The sequence below is a fragment of the Macrobrachium rosenbergii genome, chromosome 9, assembly GCF_040412425.1.
Source record: "Macrobrachium rosenbergii isolate ZJJX-2024 chromosome 9, ASM4041242v1, whole genome shotgun sequence".
In the NCBI taxonomy this organism is placed as follows: domain Eukaryota; kingdom Metazoa; phylum Arthropoda; class Malacostraca; order Decapoda; family Palaemonidae; genus Macrobrachium; species Macrobrachium rosenbergii.
Genome location: NC_089749.1, coordinates 1650801 through 1676384, shown reverse-complemented (window position 1 = coordinate 1676384; position 25584 = coordinate 1650801). Strand labels below are relative to the sequence as shown.

At 34.9% G+C, this 25584-nt stretch overlaps 1 protein-coding gene across 1 annotated transcript; it reads right to left on the bottom strand.

Moving 5' to 3' along the window:
- Positions 1 to 1438: 1438 nt before the first annotated feature.
- On the bottom strand, positions 1439 to 24343 carry LOC136842140 (transcription factor Adf-1-like). The gene is made up of 4 exons (XM_067109500.1): positions 24205 to 24343; positions 22612 to 23040; positions 18797 to 18993; positions 1439 to 1513 (listed from the first exon to the last, which is right to left on the bottom strand). Exons 1-4 carry the CDS (start codon positions 24341 to 24343, stop codon positions 1439 to 1441), a joined length of 840 nt encoding a protein of 279 aa, XP_066965601.1.
- Positions 24344 to 25584: the final 1241 nt, after the last annotated feature.

The window sequence follows — 25584 nt, the reverse complement described above, 5'->3', positions numbered from 1 at the left end:
AATGTAATAACAAACAGGTAAAAAATACGTCAAAGTTTCTTCGGCTCAATCGAATTTTCTATATAGCGTATAATGCTGTATGAAACTCTCATCCACGGGCCATGAAACTCTCAACTGCGACCCATGAAACTTTCAGCCACGGCCCGGTGGTGGCCTGTGTTGTTGGCACTTATAGCGGTGCCAGACGTAAGATCATGGCTAAATTTAACCTTATATAAAATCACAACTACTAAGGCTAGAGGACTACAATTTGGTATGCTTGATGATTGGAGGGTGGATGATCAACATACCAATTTGCAGCCCTTTAGCCTCAGCAGCTTTTAATATCTGAAGGTGAACAGAAAAAGTGCAGATGGACAGACAAATAGCATCTCAGTAGTTTTCTTTTACAGAAAACTAAATCTCATATAGGGATCACTACTTTTCTTTTGAACAAAAGCCTAAGAAATAAATATATATATTTATATATATATATATATATATATATATATATATATATATATATATATATATATATATATATATATATATATATATATATATATATATATATATATATATATATATATATATATATATATATATATATATATATATATATATATATATATATATATATATACACATATACGGATACTAGACAATGAGGACTATTAGTCTATAGAAAACTTATAACATTTTGTAACTTTTCCCGAACAAATATATATATCCACTAGATACTAGATACCATCCAGTTTCAGTGAGGTCCTATCATAATATATATATATATATATATATATATATATATATATATATATATATATATATATATATATATATATATATATATATATATATATATATATATATATATATATATATATATATATATATATATAGATATTATATTTATTACAAAATCTGCAGAGAAATTATATATTGTAATCCCCCAATAGTTAATGCATATATATATATTCACATATATATATATATATATAGGGAGCTATAGGGGTTGACAATAAAGGAGGAGGACTTATTTGCCATCAAAATATCTCCATTGTCCCCCTTCAAAGTAACCCCACCCTCCCCAAGAGTTAATGCACTTCTGCATTCCTTGATCTCTTATAGGGGGGAGGAGGAAATGGGTTCCTCCTTGAGCACAGTCTTCAGCCTTTACAGAGGGAAGAGCCACAGTCTTCAGTTGAATGGTGTGAGATCTGGGGAATGAGGAGGGTGGTTGAGAACTGCGATTTGTTTGTTGGCCAAGAGCTGCCTCACACTGAGGCGGTGTGTGCAGGCACATTGTCGTGGTGAAGCAGCCATGAATTTCTCTCCACAGAGCCCTCCTGCTACGTCGCACCCAGTCAAGGAGGTGATTGAGGAAATGCATTTTCCCCATATGCCTCTTGGAGAAATTTGAGACACTTGGTTGGGCCCTTCCCCAACTCAACCAGGAATTTCAAGTTATCTGCTCCATGTTTGAGCCACCTCCAGTTACATGACAAGGCATAACAGCAGTGTGATACACAGCAACCTGAAACAGAAGCACAGAGTGAGGAGGTGAACAATATTATAGCAGAACAGTGGTGGGATGTTGCACAACACAGTGACATAAGCAGTTAGCCAATTGGTATTGAGGCATAAGTGGCTTCCACAGTCTTGTTTCTATAGTCTCACGTTGTTTATACTAACTGGCCAACCCAGCACTCCCAGGAAAACTCTGAAGGACTCAGAAAAATTTTCCTGCACCTCCTTGTGCTGACTGTCCCTTTTATCCAGGAATTACTGTGCTGACTGTCCCTTTTATCCAGACATTACTGTGTTGAATGTTGTATTTATCCAGGTATTACTGTGGTAACTCTCCCATTTATCCAGGAATTACTGTGATGACTGTCCCTTTTACCCAAATATTACTGTGGTAACTGTCCCATTTATCCAGGTGTTACTGTGATGACTGTCCCTTTTACCCAGGTATTACTGTGATGACTGTCCCTTTTATCCAGGTATTACTGTACTGACTGTCCCATTTATCCAGGTATTACTGTAGTGACTATCTCTTTTATCCAGATATTCCTGTGGTGACTGTCCCATTTATCCAGGTATTAATGTGGTGATTGTCCCATTTATACAAATGTTACTGTACTGACTGTCCCATTTATCCAGGTATCACTGTATTGACTGTCCCATTTATCCAGGTATTACTGTGCTGAGTGTCACTTTTATTCAGATATTACTGTGGTGACCGTCCCTTTTATCCAGATATTACTGTGTCGACTGTCCCATTTTTCCATGTTTACTGTGATGTCTGTTCCTTCTACCCAGATATTACTGTGCTGGCAGTTCCTTTTATCCAAATATTACTGTGGTGACTGTCCTTTTATCCAGATATTACTGTGGTAACTGTCTCTTTTATCCAGCTATTACTGTGGTGACTGTCCATTTTATCCAGTTATTACTGTGGTGATTGTCCATTTTATTCAGACATTCCTTGTGGTCTGTCCCTTTCTCCAGGTGTTATTATGGTGACTGTCCCATTTTATCCAGGCACTACTGTACTGACTCTCCCATTTATCCAGGTATTACTGTTCTGTCTGCCCCTTTTATCCATATTACTGTGGTAACTGTCCATTTTATCCATATATTACTGTGGTGACTGTCCCATTTATCCAGGTACAGTGGTGACTGTTCCTTTTATCCAGGTAGAATTACTGTGGTGTCTGTCCCATTTATCCAGGTGTGCTGACTGTCCAATTTATCCAGGTGGAATTACTGTGGTGACTGTCCCTTTTTTATCCAGGTACAGTGGTGACTGTCCCTTTTATCCAGGTATTACTGTGGTGACTGTCCCTTTTATCCAGGTATTACTGTTCTGACTGTCCCTTTTATTCATAGTATTACAGTGGTGACTGTCCATTTTATCCAGGTATTACTGTGGTGACTGTCCTTTTTATCTACACTAAAGGTAAACACACCTGACTGTCCCATTTACACCCCACTAAACCTAAACACACCTCCCACTAAATCTAAACACACCCCTACTAAACCTAAAGACACATCCCACTAAACCTAAACACACCCCAACTAAACCTAAAGACACACCCCACTAAACCTAAACACACCCCATTAAACCTAAACCTAAACACACGTCCCACTAAACCTAAACACACCTCCCACTAAACCTAAACACACGTCCCACTAAACCTAAGCACACCTCCCACTAAACCTAAACACACCCCCACTAAACCTAAATGCACCACCTACTAAACCTAAGCACACCCCCACTAAACCTAAACATACCCCCTGCTAAACCTGAACGCATCCTCACTAAACCTAAACACACACTCCAACTAAACCTAAACACACCCCCTACTAAACCTAAACACAAACCTTAATACAGAATTATTAATCTCAGGAAAGGAAAGCTTTTCCAATAATATATTTCTGTGGTATCGAGTACATGAAATGAGGTATAATAAATCTGTAGAGTTTATTTACCACATACGTTACAAAGGTAAGTCGGAAGGGGGATGGGGGAAGGGGAAGGGATGTACGGGTTTGAAACCCACCCTATTATCTAAGTTGGGTCAAATGATGACCACATGCCAAATTTTGTCTACATCAATCAAGCAGTTAGGATTTCTATAGCGCGAACAATTAAACATACAAACATAGATGAACATTCACTTTATATATACATGCATACATACATACATACATACATACATACATACATACACACACACACACACACACACACACACATATATACATATATATATATATATATATATATATATATATATATATATATATATATATATATATTTATATGTACATATATATATACACACACACACATTATTATTACAGTTACAGTATCAAAAACCTCACTTATTTTAGTGGGGTGCTCTTGCATTAGAGCAGAAAATGCCTTTTCACAGCTGTTCCCTTGTCAATGGGCAATCCCGTGACAAGTTAATTTTATTACAGAAACATATCTCCAAAATTTGTTACAAACACTTGCAGTTGAAAAGTCTATTTTCATTCCATTTATTGAAGAGATCTTTCCTCTTGTTACGCAACTGGCGAAAAACACGAAGAGAGGTAAATATGACATATCGTTCAATTTAAGATGTGTTGGTATGAAATATTCTTTTCCGAAAAGGAATTAAATTTACCGGAGTGTACTCAATAATGCTCTTTGGGTTCTGAATCGAAAACGTTAAAAAAACAGTTTTGTGAAAAACGTCTAATTTACTTCATTTATATCTTAACGTTATATTCTTGAAGATAAGGTTTTGAAACGCGTACAGTAAAGAAATGATAGAGACTAAAATTGCTTTTGTTCGTGAACGGAGAAACTGGTGAGGGTGGAATATTTTTAGTCACATTCATCATACATATCAGGGGAAAAGGTCGGTATTGATGCTAGGGATACTGTTGCTTATTAGGGATATGAATTGAATAGGGACACGTATTTCAGATTATCTATTGTAGTGTTTTTAAAGGTCTTGCTAATCGTTGCTTTTCTTGTCACTGTTTCTATACTCTGTAAATACCTTATCAAGACAACACTAATCAGTAGGATTTTGTACAGAAAACACACAAAAAAGCAATATAACAGTAAAACAGAGGAAAGTCTCCACTTGATTTTTATGATCTCAGATTTCAATAATTTATTTCCATAGCATTTTTTCTACTTGATAAATCATTAGAAACTGTAAACAGTATCACAATCCCTTTGACAATAAAACAAAAGACAGTCACTTATTGTGCGCCAAGTGAGAGCGTTAATATGAGGGATCTAGGGACGGCCTCTGCACTGGAGAATATATTAGGCTACATCAAAGTATATATTACACTTCCCTTATGGCAAGGGTTACACCTAATCAGGCCTGCCGCTGGAGCCCTTCTCCCGGAGGATCCTAACGAAACGCGCAGGTAACAGAAGACTAATGATACTTAGGATAATAGCTATAAATTTGGTCTTTCATGAACTGTGGTTATGTGCGCAGGACATAACTTAGTATGCTAATATATTCATGTATGCAACGTTAGTAATATTGTAATGTATGAGAGTATGTATGTGTATATGTATTTTAACGTTTTTAAGTTTAGTTTTTAAATGAAAATGCTCTAAAATAGCTACCACAACGATAGGAAATCTTTCACTGATATGCCTCAAGATATAAAATTGAAGACTGCAGCATCATCTGAATTACTTAAAACCGTATACTTATAAATAAAACAGTGGCTGGTGAAGCGCCTTAGTAAATTCATCTAAACTGAGTAGAATAAAGGCTTTTAGTTGTTGGTCACAGAAACAAAAATCCACATGAAGCAAAAATGTTCAGTGTGTACGAAGTGGTAAAAATAATACAAATGAAATCATTCTTTCATATACAATCACTGCATTAAATGAAGACTCGTAAAAAATGACTGTAAGCTTATTATTTCTGTCGGTAACTATAAAACTAATTAACTCTGATACATTTCTCGAGGAGCCATTGCATGTTTGCATTCTGGTAGTAAATGTTGGTGCTTTTCCGAGGCAAAAGAAAGGTCCCTTTGGGGATTGGCTGCGAAAAAATATTTCGCCTTAAATGGCTGTCCACCAGAGACTCATTTGCCGCCAGAGAGGAAATGATGTCAATCCATTCCTCCAAAGGAGGAGAGAACTATAGATTTGTTTGGTGCAAACCTTTCATCTCTCACTTTTTCTTCTCCTTTTTGGATATGCATACGTGGTTCCATGCATGCATAAACGCACGCGGTTATGAGTGGCTCTGTGGTAGTTGCTTGCATGCGAGTTTATTCAGCCTTAAAACTTGAATATCTATTTAGAATTTATCTGTATTGTATCTGCATCCGTCTTTCTGGTTTGCATGTGCGACCAAGAAGCTCTCGTCTAAGGCGTGGGTTCCCCTTAGATTTTCACAAACTCCCAACATTCAAGATCTCATTCGTCTGGAATCTTTAATCTTAGCATCTGAAGACATTCAAATCGAAGAGCGAGGGTAATATAAGGTATCAAAAGAACTGTAATATAACGATCGTCGAGGAGTCAGTCTCGATCCAAAAGACGATTCGTACCTTCCAGAAGACCGTACCATGTCTCCTCATTCTCAACATTCACGTCGTATGCAAAACTCTTGATAGGTTGGCCGACACAGACACCGCGACGGAAGGTATACTCGCAGACTTCATGATATTTTGATGACCGGTGCTACGCACAGAAAAATAAAAATATGAACACAGTGTGTGTTCTAATACGTTATAAAGAGGTTCTCATCTGTATTTCATGAGCAAGTTTACAAGATAGTAACTTTCGTAAACTGCTTGCTAAGGACGCAATTAAGCAAAGCAATTAAACAATTTTATTCAGGAATTTTAGACTCTTACGGACACTACGGCACCAGCACGAAAACCCTCAACTTAAATGTTATCGACGCGGACTGTGTTTGGCAATTTTGAGAGAGAAAAAAAAATTTTATCCTGAGGAGGAAAGAAGTCTCGAAGCCAAATAAGATGAATATTATTTTAGTGACTCCGTATTTATTCCTTATCTCAGAGCTGGCTTTGCTGTTTTCGTTACTGCGTTTAGAATTTGTATCACTACGATTTCATGGAAGTAGAGAGAAGAATCTTTTTCATGTTATTTATCTATATCGATGTTTAAAGATCATGCGTATAAAGATGGTCCTTAAAGAATGACCTGGTGATAATAAAGACAGGGCTTTAAAAAAATGACCTGATAATAAAAACAGCTTTAAAAACTGATCTGGTAATGAAAAAGATCATTATACAATAACTTGTCATCTTTAAAAATAATCAACGATAATTAATGAAACAAAAAGCTGGTGTAACCTTTCAATAGGAAAAATCTGTGACGACAGCAGCTCTGTCAGGTGCCCCAATACTCATGACGGAACCTTCACTTTCCATCTTGAATCTGTTGGCTGAAACCGATCAGCGATTTTGACCTTTGATCTTGACCTTTGACCTTTATGACTGGATATCAAAACCCCCACATGAGGAATGTCAGTATAAGCAAACACTGCAAAACAAAACTATTTTCTGGCTAAGTTGAAAGCTAATTCAAACTTCTCCGCCAATCAGCTCAAATATATTCTTACCTTTAAAATATTAACCGTACTTTAGTAGAAGGATAATGGCTCTATGACTTAAAAACATTTTAATATAAAAATTAAGTAAATAATTCTATAAAATATTTATTTCATAGTTAAAGGTTAGTGTAATTAATGTAATTTTTTATCCGCACGTAATTCACAAGTAACCAAATACTGTCTATACTTTTATTCTTCTGTCCCCTGTCCCCTGTCTAATTTTGCTTTGGCCTTATACTAACAAACTACTCCTCTTCTCCTTTCAAGATGTCTCACTAAAGTGTTGTGGGACACACGTCTTTCACACCGGAATCAACTTCACCGACACGAATCATTAAACTTAAAGCTGACGCCTTCCATTCCAAAGGAGACAACTTGAGTAGCAAGGTCCTGAAATTATGAGAGAGAGAGAGAGAGAGAGAGAGAGAGAGAGAGAGAGAGAGAGAGAGAGAGAGAGAGAAAGCTTATATACACTAACGGATATCTAACTTACAATTCTAATTGCCACACGAATATTGTGCGCGCATCGTAAAAGGCAGGCATATTCAAGGGAGATAATTAATAATTAGTTACACAGGATAAGCACGAAACAAGACTTTACCTCCTCATGTCTGTGGTCGCCACTTCGCGGCTGCATGATGATAAATTGAAATTATACAAAATCATAAAGGCGGATCAATCTCTGGAACGGCAAAATATTTTCAATTTTGTTTTAAAATTGTTCACATTTTTTTAATCGGGAATAAATGCGAATTGCCGACATCTTCAAGTGTTACTAGTTAACAACCTAAAAGAATGTGCGTGAAAAGTATGTGTGTGTTTGTGTGCGCGCGTGTGTGTGTGTGTGTGTTTGTGAACGTGTGTGTAAAAAGAGAGAGAGAGAGAGAGAGAGAGAGAGAGAGAGAGAGAGAGAGAGAGAGAGAGAGAGAGAGAGAGAGATCGTTCTTGTGCAGAGTGCAATTTTGAGAGTTCAACCAGAGAGTTCCCAGAAGTACTTTCTTCAATCCTGGTAACTGTTTCACTGTTGTGGGTAGCAAATTATGAGAGAGAGAGAGAGAGAGAGAGAGAGAGAGAGAGAGAGATCGAGAGAGAGAGACATAGTTATAACAGTACTATCATACTTTAACTGAAAAAGGAGGCCTTCGGTGACATAATCCTCCGTGCAATGAAGAAAATGACGACGAATGATCTCTCTCTCTCTCTCTCTCTCTCTCTCTTTGAATAAAATAAATTTCCAGTCCCATTGACTTTACTCTACGTATTTAAACGTAACTGTCGCATTCGCGAGGAGCCCCAGCCCTTAAGTTTCAGCTCCTTGTGTGGAACTATTGACGATATTTCATACTTTCAGCTCGTAAAGTTTCTCTTGATTTTACTGTATTACCATTAACGCCGACAGCTGGTTTTCTTTGATACCTTTCACTGCTTTACTTATTTCGCTTTCTATATGATGAGGACATATCCTATGACTGATGGATGACTTTCTTTTCTTTATTTGTTCAAGAATGGCAACACTTCTCTCTCAAAACATCCATTAGGCTGCGAGCATATTTCCCTGTATACTATGATTTAACATTTTGAAAATGTTTGTCTAAATACGCAGACACGCACAGACACACACATCTATTTATATATGTATATATACACATTATACATATATGCGAGTACACTCAGTATGCATGAATCTGCATTTATCTTTATCCCAAACTGGATAAAGATATCGTAAAAAATATATATATAACCAGATCATAAGTACGCAACACAAGCGAATCATTAACTTTTGAATCAATTCGTTTCCCGGTGAAATTTTTTCTCGTCCCAATGACGTCCTTGATTAAGGCACGTGAGTCTTCAAAACAAAAATCCTGATTAGATCAGGGAGTCACTGTGTATGTTTGTGTGTGTGTGTGTGTGTAGTTGCGTGAGAGTGCGTGTGTGGTTAGGCGTGGGGGCCTGCTGTGTTGAGTAAGGCAAGGGTTGAATGGGACATATTAATTTAGCAGGAGGAGGTAAAAGGGAGAGCAGCTGTCTCAGGATGCAGGTTAATTATAGTTCAGAATCTGAGGAAAGGGAGGGAGTGAGAAGTGTGGCGTTTTTCTTCTGCAAAAATTACACTTGGACCGGAACGATTTTTCAGATGTCTGTCTCCAGGAAAAAAGTGGAAGACATCACTTGATGAGGCTGATTGCCAAGGCACCAGATGTGAAAGAATTGAAAATATAAGATCATAATTCACTCTGAGTGGAGCAGTCTTTAATTTAAAAATGCACAGCAATATATTAATAAATGAATGGGTGTTTTTTAGAGTTCCCTAAGCAAGCAATGGTACAGATCAGGTCCGAGAACTCAGGAAGTATTGTCCCAAGCCAAAATCTGGGTTCTGATATAAATCTGCATTTAGAAATTAAATTACATAAACCACAACATCATAACAAACGAATTTAAAAAGATACATTTTTAACCAACCCAAACTAAAAAAAATAAATAAAATGAACAAATCTTGTTTGGAAAGAAATTTGTTCTAAAGAAATCTATTGGCTGATTTATGCAGTGCACAACCCAGTCCATGAAAAAATAATCCATAAACAAGTTAATAGGAGCAAAATTATTTATAAATCAGAATTAATCTTGTTACTTCATTTCTTTTTCCAGTGGCAATGGACTTTAGCGTATACCAATAGGGCAGAGCAAACTGATCCAGTTCTATCATATTTGCCGAATAGAGACATTTCAAAACTTTTGGGAGAGAATACATTTTCTTCAAATCATTCAGAGCATTCTGTGTGCCCGACAAAGTTTCAGGACCACAGCATTTTTTAGTTGGGAATGAATGGCTCCGTTCCATTATCGTGAAATAAACTAGGAAGTTTAAAAGGAGAATCACCATTGCCATTTCCGGAGTAGTTTACGTCATACGCAAACATCGCAAATAGAGCGCAATTGGTCCCTTTTCGTATGCAAAGACGTTTGGCAGAAGTAACGAAACCTCGTTGGAAACGAAGAATTCCCATTTCCTTTATCGGTCTCCGCCCTGTTTGGATATCAGATGACTAAAATATTTCTCTATTATACCTTGAAAAGTTTGAACATACACACACCCATACAGTACATACTAGCATACATACATACATATATATATATATATATATATATATATATATATATATATATATATATATATATATATATATATATATATATATATATATATATATATATATATGTATATATATATATATATATATGTATATGTATATATATATATATCTATATATATATATATATATATTATATATATATATATATATATATATATATATATATATATATATATATATATATATATATATATATATATATATATATATATATATATATATATATATATATATATATATATATATATATATATAACATATATATTTTTTATGCGTGAATACAATCCAGGGATCTTCACTATGGTGCTGCAAGATATTTTGAATATGGTCTACTCTGTCGTTTTCACGCTTGATCAGGTTCTGCATGAAGAGTCCAAAAAGTACCGCGAAATGGACTTAGCAAAGATTAAGAGATTTGTCCTGCTTTCTGGTACAAGCTTGTAAAGTCTTTAAGACTGCTCAGTCAACTTATGTGTGTAGAAAAAATAAATAAATGATAGGCTTTAAATCTGTAAGAAAAAAGTACAGGTTAGTCATGTTAAATGAAAAACATTTTGAAAAGCCTTTCATGCTTGTTCTATTTGGAAAACTAAGTACAACGTGAATGCAGCCTGTAAATAAAGTTCTCACGCTCCGTAAAACAACAATTTAGCAACAACAACGAAACACATTACAGCCCTTTTTATCGCTCAAGTGAGTTATAAGCGCCATTCGGGTCACTGGAATGGATATTAAGCGCTGCAAATGTTACGTTAAAGGCAGCTCGGCCCCTGGGTTATCTTTTCGTAATGTCCTTTAGCGCAATTACGAAGTCCCACTTAATTTCCATCCAGGAGTAAAAGACTTCAACGGGCGTTCTAAAAAGTAAACTCCTCTCGTTAGTTTTCAGATATTTTCAAGAGATCATCTTTCACCGGAAATATTCTTGAAATAAGAGTCTGTTTTCTCGTAGCTTTAATGTAGAAGACTAAGCGGGTCCCAGAAAGAAAGCAAGGGAAGTGGCAATTGAGTTTGGTGCATGTTGCATTCCTTGGAAGCCTCTGACGAAAAAATTATAATTTCTGCTACTACTTTTTGATAAAAAATACTTCTAGCTGGTGTCAGGGCAAGGGTCTTTAATGTTGGCATTATTTTATGTATATTTGTTATCTAATGAATGATAACAGTTAAATACTTTAAATTATGCTTTGGTGCTCTGACTATACATTCGAGTGCGTGGAAAATATTACGTATCCACATATTGTTCGGAATACATTACTTTTGTTAACAAAATTCAGGCTCTTTTGCCTTTGTACGTTCTTATTTGCGTTCCTACATTCTCCATTGTTTTCTAAGGAAATTCAGCCATGCCTAGTCATGATGAGAGGTTGCAACCAAAAGGCTAAAAAAGGCTGAAGTAGAAAGAAACAGAAAACGAAAATAATGAAGTGAATGTGGAAACAGAATCAGGATTGCAGTCGGAGGAGACACAGCAGCTGACTTGAATTGGGTCATCCCCCACCCCCTAACCCCCAATCTCCAACCCCACCACCGACCCCTGTTGATTCCTCCCTATATGCAATTCCTCCCACGTCTCAGTCAACTTATACCACTTCACAGCAAATTCCTTCCCCTTTTCCATTAATTCTTTCCTTGTCTCAGTTATTCCTTCATTTTCAAGCTCATTCCTTAAGAGAGGATAAAGAAACGAGTTAAGCTTTTGAAATAAACATCTGAAAAGGATAATAAAAAAAGAAATTAATTCCATGGACCTGTGAAGGTGAGCAACCTTGGCTGTTGTTAGGATCTTCAGTGGAAGAGAAAATGCTTTAATTCCAGCGTTTGTTTTAATTTTCGTAGATCTGTATGCTTTTATTGTGATGGGCGTGAGTCGAAACCTTTCATGCACAATTTTTTAAAATAAACCACTTCACTTTTTTTCACTATTCAAGATTTTTAAAACTAATCATAAGTGAAATTTTTATTAGATGTCGAAACATGAAAGAGCTTTAATAAATGTTATCCTCAAAATTGTTTTATATAAAAAATTACTTTATTTCATAAAATGTTAGAATAACCTAAGTATATTTTTTATGGCAAATATATATAAATTTTGAAGATTTTATATATTTTCAGTATATATATATATATATATATAAATGAATATAATATATATATATATATATATATATATATATATATATATATATATATATATATATACATATATATATATATATATATATATATATATACTGTATATATATATATATATATATATATATATATATATATATATATATATATATATATATGACCTACTTTCACTGCTAATTTCATTGGCCAAAATTACGCCATTTTTATATAAAATATTATTTTTTTCAATTTGATGGGGACGGGGGCGGGGGCCCAGGCCGCTGTTAGGAGGAGGTGCTGTGTCGGAGTGTAAGTCTATTTTTCACAGTCTAAATATCACCGTGTGAAAATGAATACATAAAAAAGGAGAATCGTCACCTCTGTAACTGCGTCACTTCCCGAAGTGTCTCAATCGGCATGAGTCAGTTACGAACAGCTTTAGCGATATCGGCCCCGTGTTAATTACCGTCAGCTCCAAAAAAACAGGCTATAGTTGTTCACTATTATTCAGCTAGTTTTCATCTGAAAATAAGAGATAGGGTTTGACATTTTGTAAATTTTCAGTTATTTCTTTTTCATTGGTACCGAAAACTGAAAAATTTAGCCAAATATGCAGTTATCAGTAAGGTCTATGACTTGTTCCCTCGAAATATTTGATGATTTAGAACAATTTATAGAGCAGCTGTAACTGTCAATCCTTCAGAGGGTCGGAGATTTTAAAATTTTGTAGCACATTCTTTACAATTATTTTTGAAGTAAGAAATGTGTATTCAGTCACGCCTTTCACCAAGGGTTGGGTGGTTGTCCAGGTTCCGGGAATAATTTATACCTGTCGAAAACTGGGATACATTTGTCACTGTGAGATATTTCCTACAACTGTAATAAAAAAAACCTTCAATAGCCACAAAACTCCATTCATTTAATCTAAGTAAACTACTTTCATGTTTGTGAATGATGACAATCTTATTTAGTTAACACATAAACCCAGTCGACCGAATGGAATCATTAACACAATTACAATGAGATTAATTAATTAAGACTGAATTTAGCTGTCACTTTTCATCAGGTCATTAGCACTCAAAATTTCATTAGCAACTGTAAGGTTTTAATCATTTAAATCCTCCAAAAAAGGCCACAGTAGTATCACATCGCATCCTATTTCGGGATCATTGACATTAGATACAAAGGAGCGAATTACCAATTTTTAAAGGTGGGGAATACTTCTATATTTTTTTATGACGTACTGATTTCTCCTTTATTCATTGCATTATGCGGATAACCCCAAATTCCTGTAGGTGATAGTTTACAACTGAGGTATTATTTACGCTGCTCGCCGAATTATTAAGGGAGGAGTGAACTAGATAAAAGGTATTTGGAAATGAAAATAATAAGAGAAAGAAAGTGAAATACATTATGGTAAAAAGATGTAATGTTTACTAAGTATCGATTCATGTTCATGGATAGAAAGGAAAATAACAGAAATTTATTAAAATGGAGAGAGAGAGAGAGAGAGAGAGAGAGAGAGAGAGAGAGAGAGAGAGAGAGAGAGAGAGAGAGAGAGAGAGAGAGAAATAAGAAAGTGGTTTTTTAACGGCTGCATCTCTTGGCGTCAATACAGAACCCCCATAGGCCACTTGACGAAGCTGAATTTAATCTCTTTTAGCTGATATGCTGAGGACACTAAACAGACCAGTTTGAACGTTTCCATAAAGTTTTTTTGCTATCACCAGCTTTGGTTTTTGTTATGCGCTGAAAAATGAGTGTTAGCCTTTTATTGAAAATGAGTTTGAGCGAGGTTACCATTTGCAGGAAATGGTGCTTAAAAATGAAACGTTTAAAAACTGTAAAATTAATCACATGACGACTTGCTCATTTCAGGTTGGCAATTTTTCTGTTTTCGCTTCTGCTAAGAGCCACAACTGCCTTTTGCTGTTTCATACGCACTGTCACCTTTTAGAACCTTTTAGAGAGGGTAGTATCGGAAAGGTAGAGCTCTGAGCTCTCAACAGATCTCTAGGGATGAAGGAGCGAGCTATGTATATAAAATAAGAAATTTGGACGAAATGACCATTGGAATTACCATTTAGAGTGACAGATTGATTTCCGTTCTTGTTTCAGTGACTTTGATTTCACGTTATGTAATTCTGACAGGAGCGACATTTGCTTTTTAAGTATAAAGTGCGTTCACGGAGTTCCCTGTGTAAAGGATATGAAGTAAATTCAGAAGCGTAATGCCATTTTAATGTCGATTGAAATTATTTTTTCACGTAATGACAGCGAGTGAATTTTAAGATTTTTTTTAGTTACGTGCGAATCCATTTGAAATTTTTTCCTTTATCACGGAGATTAGTTCAAAGGTTTCTCATATACCATGACTACACACACACACACACACACACACACACACACACACACACACACACACACACCATACATACATATATATATATATATATATATATATATATATATATATATATATATATATGTATGTATGTATGTATATATACATATACATATTCATATCTTCATACGTCGAACGTATCGTCTGGTAATGAGGTTAGTAAGAATTAAATATCTGTAAATACAGTTTTTACTCCAGCCTTATTCATTTACATTCTTTTGACATAACACATCGGCGTAGTTATATTGGGTTATATATATGAAATGGCTAAATTTTATTTCTTATAATTTATGTTAGTAAGAACTGTAGATGTGGAATAATTTACTCAACCTTATTCATTTACATTCTTTTGACATAACACATCGGTAAGTTCGATTGGGTTCATGAAATCTAAATTTTATTTCTTATAATTTGTCACGTTTCTATTTGTCATTACTTCCAATAATAGTTTTCATATTCATGCCTGTAATGAGATTATGCCCATACCCTTTGGGCATCTTGTTACTGAAATTGTCTTTGCAAAATATGGATATGATACGTGATTTGTGAAAATCACGTATCATAGACATAAATTGCACCATAATTGCTAACCTGACGGCTCTTCGCCAGTCAAGTTCACAGTTTTATTGATATTTTTTTAAAAGTTTGTTTGCAACATCATTATTTTTTTAGGTTGATATAAGAATTCCATTACTTAGTAAACAATATCTTTATATTTTTATTTTCTATCTTTTATTTTTTTGTTTGTTAGGTTTTACAATTCAGTCATAAATAGAGCGTTTTTGGTCTCCAAATAAAATAGCATGAGCTCATTAACCTGCAGCAGTAAAATAAAAATTAATATCGTATATCTGGAATGGCATTCACCTCTAAATATAAACAATCTGGGTACAGAATTCGTTTTAATATGTTTAAGTGGATTATTTTGTTTAGAAATGGTAATCTCAGACGTTCTCTCATCCAAGGGGTTTGCTATAAATGTCATCAGTTTAATGTACAATTCAGTAGGAATTACTCATAAAATATATATATATATATATCCTTATATATATATATATATATATATATTATATATATATATATATATATATATATATATATATATATATATATATATATATATATATATGTGTGTGTGTGTGTGTGTGTGTGTGTGTGTGCGTATGTGTGTGTGTATGTATGTATATATGTATGTATGTTTGTGTGTATGAACAAATATATATGCATGTGCATGTGCTTGTACCACTTCTAAGAGGCTTCTAATGAGGACATTTATATAAAACAAAGAATACGAGTATAGATAGACATTTTGTACATGATAGGATAAGGTTATGACGGTAATGTATGCTCATAGCGATGAGTGTTATACTTTATTCGCATGATTTTTTTTTTTTTTTTTTTGCGGGAACTAACCGAACCTGCCACAAGATGTCGTTATCTAACCCTTCCTGAAAAAAACGTGAAATCAGAATAAGGGGGAGAAAATTTGAATCTTTCTGTCTATCTTCCAAATTTGGCGACCATCATCATGATTATCAAAAACCCTCTAGCAGTAACATCAATAATAATAATAATAATAATAATAATAATAATAATAATAATAATAATAATAATAATAATAATAATAATCTGCAATTCAGAATGCTACTGTCACGTTCTTGCAACCCATTTATTTGTGCTGATTCAAACTCTATCAAAAAATACACTAGATATGTTTCAAAATTTTGATGATCGAATGAAACCCAAAATATGATGTGACTGCTCATTCAGCATTTCATTTTAAAATTATGAAAGGAATGCGGTCTTAACTACTTACCTTATTTATTAAGGAATAAACGTTGTTACCCGACTACATAGCACACAAAATGTATTCATATGTTTATGTGTGTGTTGGGGGGGTTTTTCAGAGGGTGTGCAGATTAGTATACGGGCAACAAGCTTCACTTTTAAAGAACATATGCTGTTTAATAAGAAAATGCAGGACAACAAAATGAAGGTGACAAATTGTATGCAAGGTACAATCGCAAATCTATCGTAATTTTTGAAGAGACAAGTAGCCTACCCTAGTTAACCAAATAAATACCTTTGGGTCTCCAAATCTCATAAACATTTTCCTATCATATTTTGAATTTTTCTACTATTACTCCAGGAGTCCAAAATTCACTCGATGATTTGCTGTGGTGCTTCAACTTTATTCCTGCCTCTGAAAGGCTTTTCATTTTAATTAGGTATTGGGAAATGGAGGCTTTTGTACCCGTGATAATAGTCCTCGATATTTTTCGAAAAGTGTGGAAACTGAAACTTAAGGATTTCTCAGTTTTCACGATTTTTTACTACATATTTATAGACTTTTTTAAGTTTAGTTATAAAATTGTTACTGAAGATAATTTATTAAAAATAACGACAATGAATAGATTATAATTGATTAGCTAATATTAAGGTTATATATATATTTATAATGATTTAGATTATTGTTATATTTTTAGCATGGCATGCTGATTTACACGATGCTTTACTGACGCCATAAAGGAGCAAACTAATCATCGTTTCCAACTGCCCAGACATGAAAGGAGAGTTAAAGTAATCTTAGATATTTAGGCGATGAGTGACTGACATCTCTCAAGCAACTACGACTGCAGGCGTTCTGAACGCATCTCGTTTTCTATACCCGGTCGTAGAGCGAAAGCAAAATAAAGCGTGAGTCATAATATTCATGAACCACAAAAGCCTGGCTACTATTGTAAGGTTGGGTCATTATCGATAGAAACTGGCGAAACGAAGCAAAATTTTCACATTAACAATTGGTTATCGGAAGAACTACCTTCCTCCTCGTTGCAAAAGCTTACTGATGATACTTTACACGAGCTTAAATGACTTTTTTTTTTTTTTACCAGAAAAAAGTTTCATCGTTATTTCGATTATTGGTTCCAGTTTCTGTTGCTTAGAGTTTAGAGTTAACCATTGAAATCAACTGCAAGTGGTAATAGGGACTTATGAATTATGAAAAGTAAGTAACTAAATAAATGAACAAATTAGTAAATAAATAATGAAATAAATAGAATTAAATTAGAAGCAATTTTCTGTCCCTAGTCTTTTGACAAACGGTTGGTGTCGAAATAACGTGATTCAGTTCCACTAATTAAGGCAAATTTTTCCCATAAATAAACTGAATATAACTGGAAGTTAAATTGAAATGGTGTTAATTGGATTGCATTTAATTTTATTTGTAATTAATGATGCATGAATCCTAAATATCCTGATGTAAAGTTGCAATTCATGAGATGTTTTAACTTTTGGCTGTCAGTCAACTATTAGTTGTTTTGAACGAAGAGACAGTGCCAGGGAATGTACAGACCCCTATAGATATTATAAAAGAAACATAAATGAAGATTAGTAGAAGGGGAACTCATCAGACAGTTAGATACTTTTCGAGGAAACAACAAGGCCTTCACCCTGAAGACTATTTTCGCAGATCGCTTAATATGCCTGGACGCTAATGTGTTGTTAGATAGTTCAGAGGAAAATGAGCCTTCGGCCACCAAACGTCTCAATTACTCATACAACAACAAGAGGACGCCGTGAAGGAATGATAATACTTAGGGAAAACCCCTGATTGGCAGTGTTAACTTTAATTGCTATTTTATTTTTTCAACCTTTCTGTTTTGTTTCTACTTTTTATCTTTTACAAACACTTTCCAATTACTTTTTTAAGCACAGCTGAAGAGAACCTTAGTGAAATTCGAAAGCTCCTGTTGTTATATTTATTTGCTTAAACTTTGTGCTTCGATAGTAGCTTTGTTCTTAACCATTCAAGACAAACAAGAAGAATGTGGTTTTATTATTGTGAAAACATATGGCATTAAGTTCCAGTGGCAACTTCGATATGAAGCTCAGTTTAATAAATGAATCACAGCGTTTGCTGACTAGTTTTACGTCCGAATTCGCTACATTTCCTCTATTATGATTTCATCTGGCAATACATACCAAAACAAACTTCAAGTTGGATGCCTGACAGTCATAGTCATTACACGGTAGCCAACCATGACAGCTAAATGCATATTCGTCATTTCATATTTGAGCAGAACCCCCAGTATGGGCTTCTGCTTTTGGTCTGAGATCTTCCGCCATTTGCAAAATCCCAGGTAGACCAAAGGCGTCCAGCCATTCACGAAGGCAGCTTTTCTGGCGGCCCAGGGTAAAGCGTTGTGACCTAGGGCAAGGAGAGGAGGAGGCGAGAGAATGAAGGATGGGGTATGAAAAGGGTGAGGGAATAATAGTGAGCAAATGAGGAAAGGAGGAAGAAAAATAATGAAGAATATTAAGAATACTAAACGCTTGTATTATCATCAACATTTGTAGCCTTCTCAAAATCATATTCAGTTTAATTTTTTAAAACAGTTTGAAATGGCGCATGGAAAGAAGAAATTACAGGAGAGAGAGAGAGAGAGAGAGAGAGAGAGAGAGAGAGAGAGAGAGAGAGAGAGAGAGAGAGAGAGAGACTGACGATTGCAAAAATGGAATCTTTCTTTTCATCATCTGCCCAGATTTTGTGCAAATTTTGGACATCAGTAGATGGAGGCAATTCAGCGAGAACGTAATGATAGGAAAAACGAGAAATAAAAGCAAAACCATCCGCAACTATTTATCTTTTGTTTTATTTCATCAACAGTTATTTAATATAATTTTCCTGACGACATTTTCAACTTTATACCTTTCAATCACGGGTGAAAATATACATTGCCGTTTTTATGTATGATCACGATCATTTTATTGTGTATGTGTAGTTTTCATTAGAGAATCGTCAGTTGGTGATCCTGAGATTCCTTCGAATTTTCAAAGGCTGTGTTCGTCGTTTCGAATATAGAATGTAATCGTATTCGTTTTCACGTGTCTGTGGTTTTATTTTGGTTAATAATAATAATAATAAAAATAATAATAATGATAATAACAATAATAATAATATGCACTGAAAGTAGTAGTAGTAATGGTTTGTTAGATTCCTCCGATACAAAATTCGTCTGTTTCTCAAGTTTCCAAAAAAAAAAATCTCGTAATTATTATCAGAAAATGCCCATCTCTGCCGGTAATAATTCTTTGAGAAAAAGTTGACCAATTTACGAAAGCAAAAATAAAGGAAACGTTTCAAGACAAAATTTTTTTCTCACCTGCCCTTGGTTATTTCGCATCGTCTGTCTCCCTTTGGCCTAATCAGTTCCAAACTTTCTTTTCCTTTTTCGAATCCTCGGTAATTTATCTCTTTTGGACAGAAACCAGATACATCCACATCATTTATGATGACGTAATGATATGTCATCAAGCTGAAATCTTTGATATGTGATCCATTTATCAAATCATTACTCTCCATGTGCAAGACATTTTGCCCAAAATTTTCGCTTTCGTCTTCTGCAATGGGCAGCCGCTTTTCCGGAATGAAAATTTGGAGCGATTTTACACGAAGGCTTCGAATGGTATGTATGTATGTATGTATGTATGTATGTATGTATGTATGTATGTATGTATATATGTATGTATGTTGTCCTGATGTTTTCAGTTACGTAGAAAATAAGAAGATGGAGATGAATAATGAAATATTCTGAAATTAGTGTAAGGATTTATAAATATAAGATACGGAGAATGTTAGTGTAAACTTATGTCTTTTAAAGAGATGTATGGTGCTCTTAAAGTAAATAAATCTTAATTTAGTGAGAGAGAGAGAGAGAGAGAGAGAGAGAGAGAGAGAGAGAGAGAGAGAGAGAGAGAGAGAGCTTAGTTGTAGTCAATATAGTTATGCAAGTGTTTGTTGAAGGAGAAAATACCGCTTAGTTATAACAAACATCATCATTATCATCATCATCGCCACGCCATAATTCATTACCATTATCATCAGAAGAACGTTTCCCCACATCCGTTTGATCATTAAAAAAGTGCCATCAACTTTGAACGTTGATGTGTATATTGTCATTGTTATATTGTCATTATTTTAATTGAAAAACCAAGACTAAAGCATTGTTTGGGAGAAAAAAAATAACTTTTCGAACGAAGAATTTATACATTGTGATGTGTAAATACACAAAATATTGAAGCAAATCCCTTTTGTTTAGATAAAGTGATATCTAGCACAAATTGCTCTCATATAATGTCTTTTATAAGGAAAATCCTCTGTCTTCTATCAATCGCGATAGATAAAAGATAAAACGAGCGTTAAGCAGCTCCTCATGGTTTGAGTTGGTTTTGCCTCGACATTCCATTTCTCTCAGCTGCCGAACTCGGCCCATGAATCTCACGAGTTTTGCTTTTTCATTCACTTGAAAATAAGGACACCTAACCAAAATGTATTGAACGCAGAATTTTTGGAGGTTTTCCTTTAGTTATTACAGTTTTACTATTTTGTTTAAATGTGCTTTAAAATATAAGCCACGAATATAACTTGACATTCAATTCGTAATAAAAAATAAACTTGGCAAACATCAAATGGTTGTGGGAAAAGACCCCAGAAAATTCATGGCGTTTCTTAAAACAAATATCACTGCGAAAGTTGTTGGCAGCGTTGTCTCGAAACTGTGAGTAACTGAAAATAGTTGCAAAAACGACCAGTTCATATGATTCAACAAATAGCGCTGCGTCATTTTACAATATATAACATTCAACAGCCAACCCATGTTTGCTTTAAAAAGTCAATTGCGGAGCAGAAATTCCATTTCCTTTAGTGGGACGTTTGTACATTTTCCGTATTCCGTTTGTCGGAAAGGACCATGTAGAAATTATTCATATTTTACCAAATGTGTGTTATGCTGGTGCTACCGGTGTACCGAAGGAGCTAGCCGCGCACTGTATCAGATCGGAAACGACGCCGAAGCTTCCGAACCTTCAGAACAGAAACGAAACGACGTTTAGTACGCGCACTGTATCAGATGCCATCCGAACGAATGCGACGCGGAAACAGTTCTCACTGTGCTTGGGCGTCATTTCATTTTACTCCAGCAAATATGAGCGATTCTTTTAGCAGTGACGAAGAAGCTCTTGTGTTAGCCCTTGCATTTGCATCTGCAGAGGAGGAACAAAAAAGAAAAAAAAAAACAGTGGGTTCATCATATCTGTGCTTCTAGAAAAACGAAGGCGAATATGTTACACTGTTTCCTCATTTGAAAAAGACAATACAAAATTTTTTCCAATATTTTCATGAGTTACGAAAAATTTAGTGAATTACTATCACTGTTAAAAGAAGAAATAGCCAAGCAAAATTTATTTTCGAAAATGCATAACTCCAGAGGAACGACTGGCTGTAACTCTCAGGTAAAAGGCCTATTTTTCTTTTCTTTTATTACGATTATTACTATTAATGTTATTACAACTGTAATGCAGTAAAGGCTAGTCTAGGTTATCAGGTAATCAAACAATTTCTATTCACAATGATTTATATTTGAAAATGTTTTCACTATCTAGAAAATAATTTGTTATAAATGAATTCATAATCATCGAATTGCTTAAGGAAAAAAAAACTTGTATTACACAATTTCTTTGGTAATAAAAGACATGGTGATTAAAAGACTAATTTACAGTTAAAGGAAATGACTTTGCTCATTTTCAATTGGAGTCAAACATATTGAAGGGGAACATGGGGGGAGTGAAGAGCCTGGTGTATAACTTGTCGAAGGGGAAGGGTGTTGTGGGGGAAATGTAGAGCCTGTTAAATTTCTATATTCGTATTCTGAAACCAAAGAAGAAATGCGGGATTTAATTTCAATTTGCAAAAGGGGAGAAAATGTCCTAACTGTGTCTTCTATTCCTTTGAAATATGATGTTAAATGATCTTGTTTTGGTCTTTTACTTTGCAAATACGTTTTTAAAATTTCATGAGCCGAGGACCCAAGTTCTTGGCTGGACTTTTTCTTCTTTCTGGTTTGCTTATCGGGCATTGCAATTTCGTGTGGGGAAAGAGGTTCTACTTCATGGGTTGAAGAGTCGTGTACTTCTACTGTGATTTCATGTGGAGAAGCTTCTTCTGCAATGAATGAAGTCTCATCTTCACCTGTTTCTTGGGGGTTGTCTTCACATTCCAAAGAATTTTGTTCAATAGCAGACAAATTGCTTTGTTGCTGCCGTTTTTTGTTAAAATGTGCGTTCAAGAACGCCATCTGATTCTCATATTTCCACAGTGGAATATTGACTGCTTTTTGGCCGCTCACCGTCTTCTTCCTATTTATGGCCTTTCTATAGCAGTCACGCAAGGAATTCCATCTTTTCTTCAATTCTTTCACTGGAAAGACGCAAAATGCAAACCATTAGTTTATAGTGCGACTTTTTAACAGGGGTTCCCAAACTCAGGTATGGGGGTTTATCTGTTCCATTTAAAATTAGTGCGATTTTAGAAGGCATATAAATGTGGAATAAAAATAATAATTAGGTAAATGACTAATTCTTTGGTATCTTTGGCTTTCAGATTTCTAGGCCAAGCGGGAACCTACAGGACAATATCATTCAACTACAGACTGGGAGAGACAACTGTACGAGAAATTGTTTACGACACTTGCAAAATAATTTGGGAAAACATTAGTCCAATTGTAATGCCACCACCTAATGTCTTAAAGTGGGAACAAATATCAGAAGCTTTTGCTAACAAATGGCAGTATCCAAACGTGATAGGAGCGATTGATGGGAAACATGTAGTGATTACCAAACCTAATAGAAGCGGCCCTCTGTATTTTAATTATAAAAAAGAGTTTACCATTGTGTTAATGGCATTAGTAGATGCAGATTGCAATTTCATTACCGTAGATTTTGGAGCCTATGGAAAAATAGCGATGGCGCTATATTCAGAGATTCTAATAGGTAAAGGCTTTTATCTAATGAGTTGAATATACCACCCCTAAAGCATTACCTAATACAAATATTTACTCCCACATGTCGTCGTTGGCGACGAAGCCTTTCCCTTCATAATCATATCATGCGGCCTTTCCCAGGAGCGCAACTTGCTAATAATGCAGCAAATAAGATATATAATTATAGATTCAGAGCTAGGCGTGTCTCTGAAAATGCTTTTGGTATATTAGCGAAAAAGTTTAGAATCTTCAGTCAGAAATTGCAAATTACACCTGACCACGTTGATATTGTTGTCTTAGCAACAACGTGTTTGCATAATTTCCTACGGGATGATTTAAAAATTTGTGGCAGCCTGATGAGTTGAATAGTGTAGATGTAGGCCTAACAAACGAGGGGTTGAAGGTCTTCGTGGGGTGGGTGGTAATGCTGTACGTGAAGCTTTCAACATTAGAGATAGTTTTAAGCACTATTTTACTTCACCAGAAGGCAAAGTACCCTGGCAGGAGGATATGATCACCAGAGGAAGGCTACATGATAATTAATAAAAAAAAACATAATTGTAACTTGGAATAAAACATATAATGAATTGAAGTTTTCTTACCTGCTATATTTAAGTCTTGTGAAATTTCTTCCCATGCATTTTCTTTTCTACCAACATCATAATAGTATTTATGACTTAAATCATATAAAATATCGTGTTGATAGACGCCATTGATTAGTTTTTCATCAAAGTTAGCCATAATGACTGCGGACGTGAAGAGAAGGCAAAGCTAATTCAGTCACTGCACTGGTGAGAGTAACGCTTGATGGTGCGTTCTGCGCATGCGCGGTCTCTCAGACGCTTCAGACGTGTCAGAAAAATATGCTCTTGGAGATTTCCGCGTCGGTTCTGTTCTGAACTGACGCGTCGGTTCGTTTCCGATCTGAGCCAGTGCGCGCTATCTCGTTCAAATGTATTGTTTCGATTCCCTTCAGACATTTCTTTTCCGATCTGAAGCGTCGTTTCTGATACAGTGCGCGGCTGGCTTACAATTAGTCGACTTCTTGCATTGGGATCTATGTACGATAACCCCAGGGATTGCTCATTTGCTCGAAGTTCTTCCTTATTTACAAGGGATTTGAAACAAATGAGTCACGTTAGATCTAAATAGCCAACAGTTTAATATTGAAACTAGATACCATCATCATCATCATCATCATCATCATCATCATCATCATCATCATCATATTAATAATAATTAAAATCATATCTCGTAGGGAGGTATTAAACTGGCACAGAGTTACTTTTAAGCAAACGAATACCTAAATGATTTTAAACTTGTAAGCTTAAACGGGCAAGAGCAAGAACGAGGTGCTTTTCGAATTTCAGTACAATTACTTCAAGAGGTCATTCTCCATTTAATGTATCGTGGATATCAGAACATAATTTTATCTGATTTATTCTAAAGACAGAGTGTTGCCTGCATGCAATGGAATTACTTAAATTTCTGCAACGATTGTGTCAGGATCTTATCTCTCATTACTGAGAAGGCTGTTGTGTACATGTGATGCAATTGCTTTCATTTTGAGCTGAAAATATCGTAAATTCAACTTCTTTTGATTTTAGAAAGGTCATTTTAAAACGATATTAAGTTCATTTAATATTATGTTATGTTAATAAACATCTCGCATTACAGCGTTTTCCTCTTGACTCCATGTACACTTTACAAGGCTTTATCATGGATTAGATATCATAGGTTTCAGAATTACAATATGAATACTTGGCCCATATATCTTTGTCTTATTTTTTGGTATTCACTGTAATGGGTTTTCTAATGAATAAATGCCCATGTATGAACATATGATCTAAACTATATGGGGAAGAAGTATCCAGTTCTGACGAAGTCTGACATAATCGTCATTTCTTCATTTTTCCTGGCATTAATAAGTCAGAATGTCATTCAAAATCGTTTATCACGCAATGAAGGTAATAATCCTTTCA

Bases quoted from the DNA above. Each gene is read 5' to 3' on its own strand.
- LOC136842140 (XM_067109500.1), bottom strand. From the start codon at position 24,343: ATGGCTAACTTTGATGAAAAACTAATCAATGGCGTCTATCAACACGAT. The intron at 23,041-24,204 runs GTAAGAAAACTT...GCGTCTTTCCAG, and splicing joins ACAAGACTTAAATATAGCAG to TGAAAGAATTGAAGAAAAGA. The intron at 18,994-22,611 runs GTAAAAGACCAA...TCCTTGCCCTAG, and splicing joins TTTAAAAACGTATTTGCAAA to GTCACAACGCTTTACCCTGG.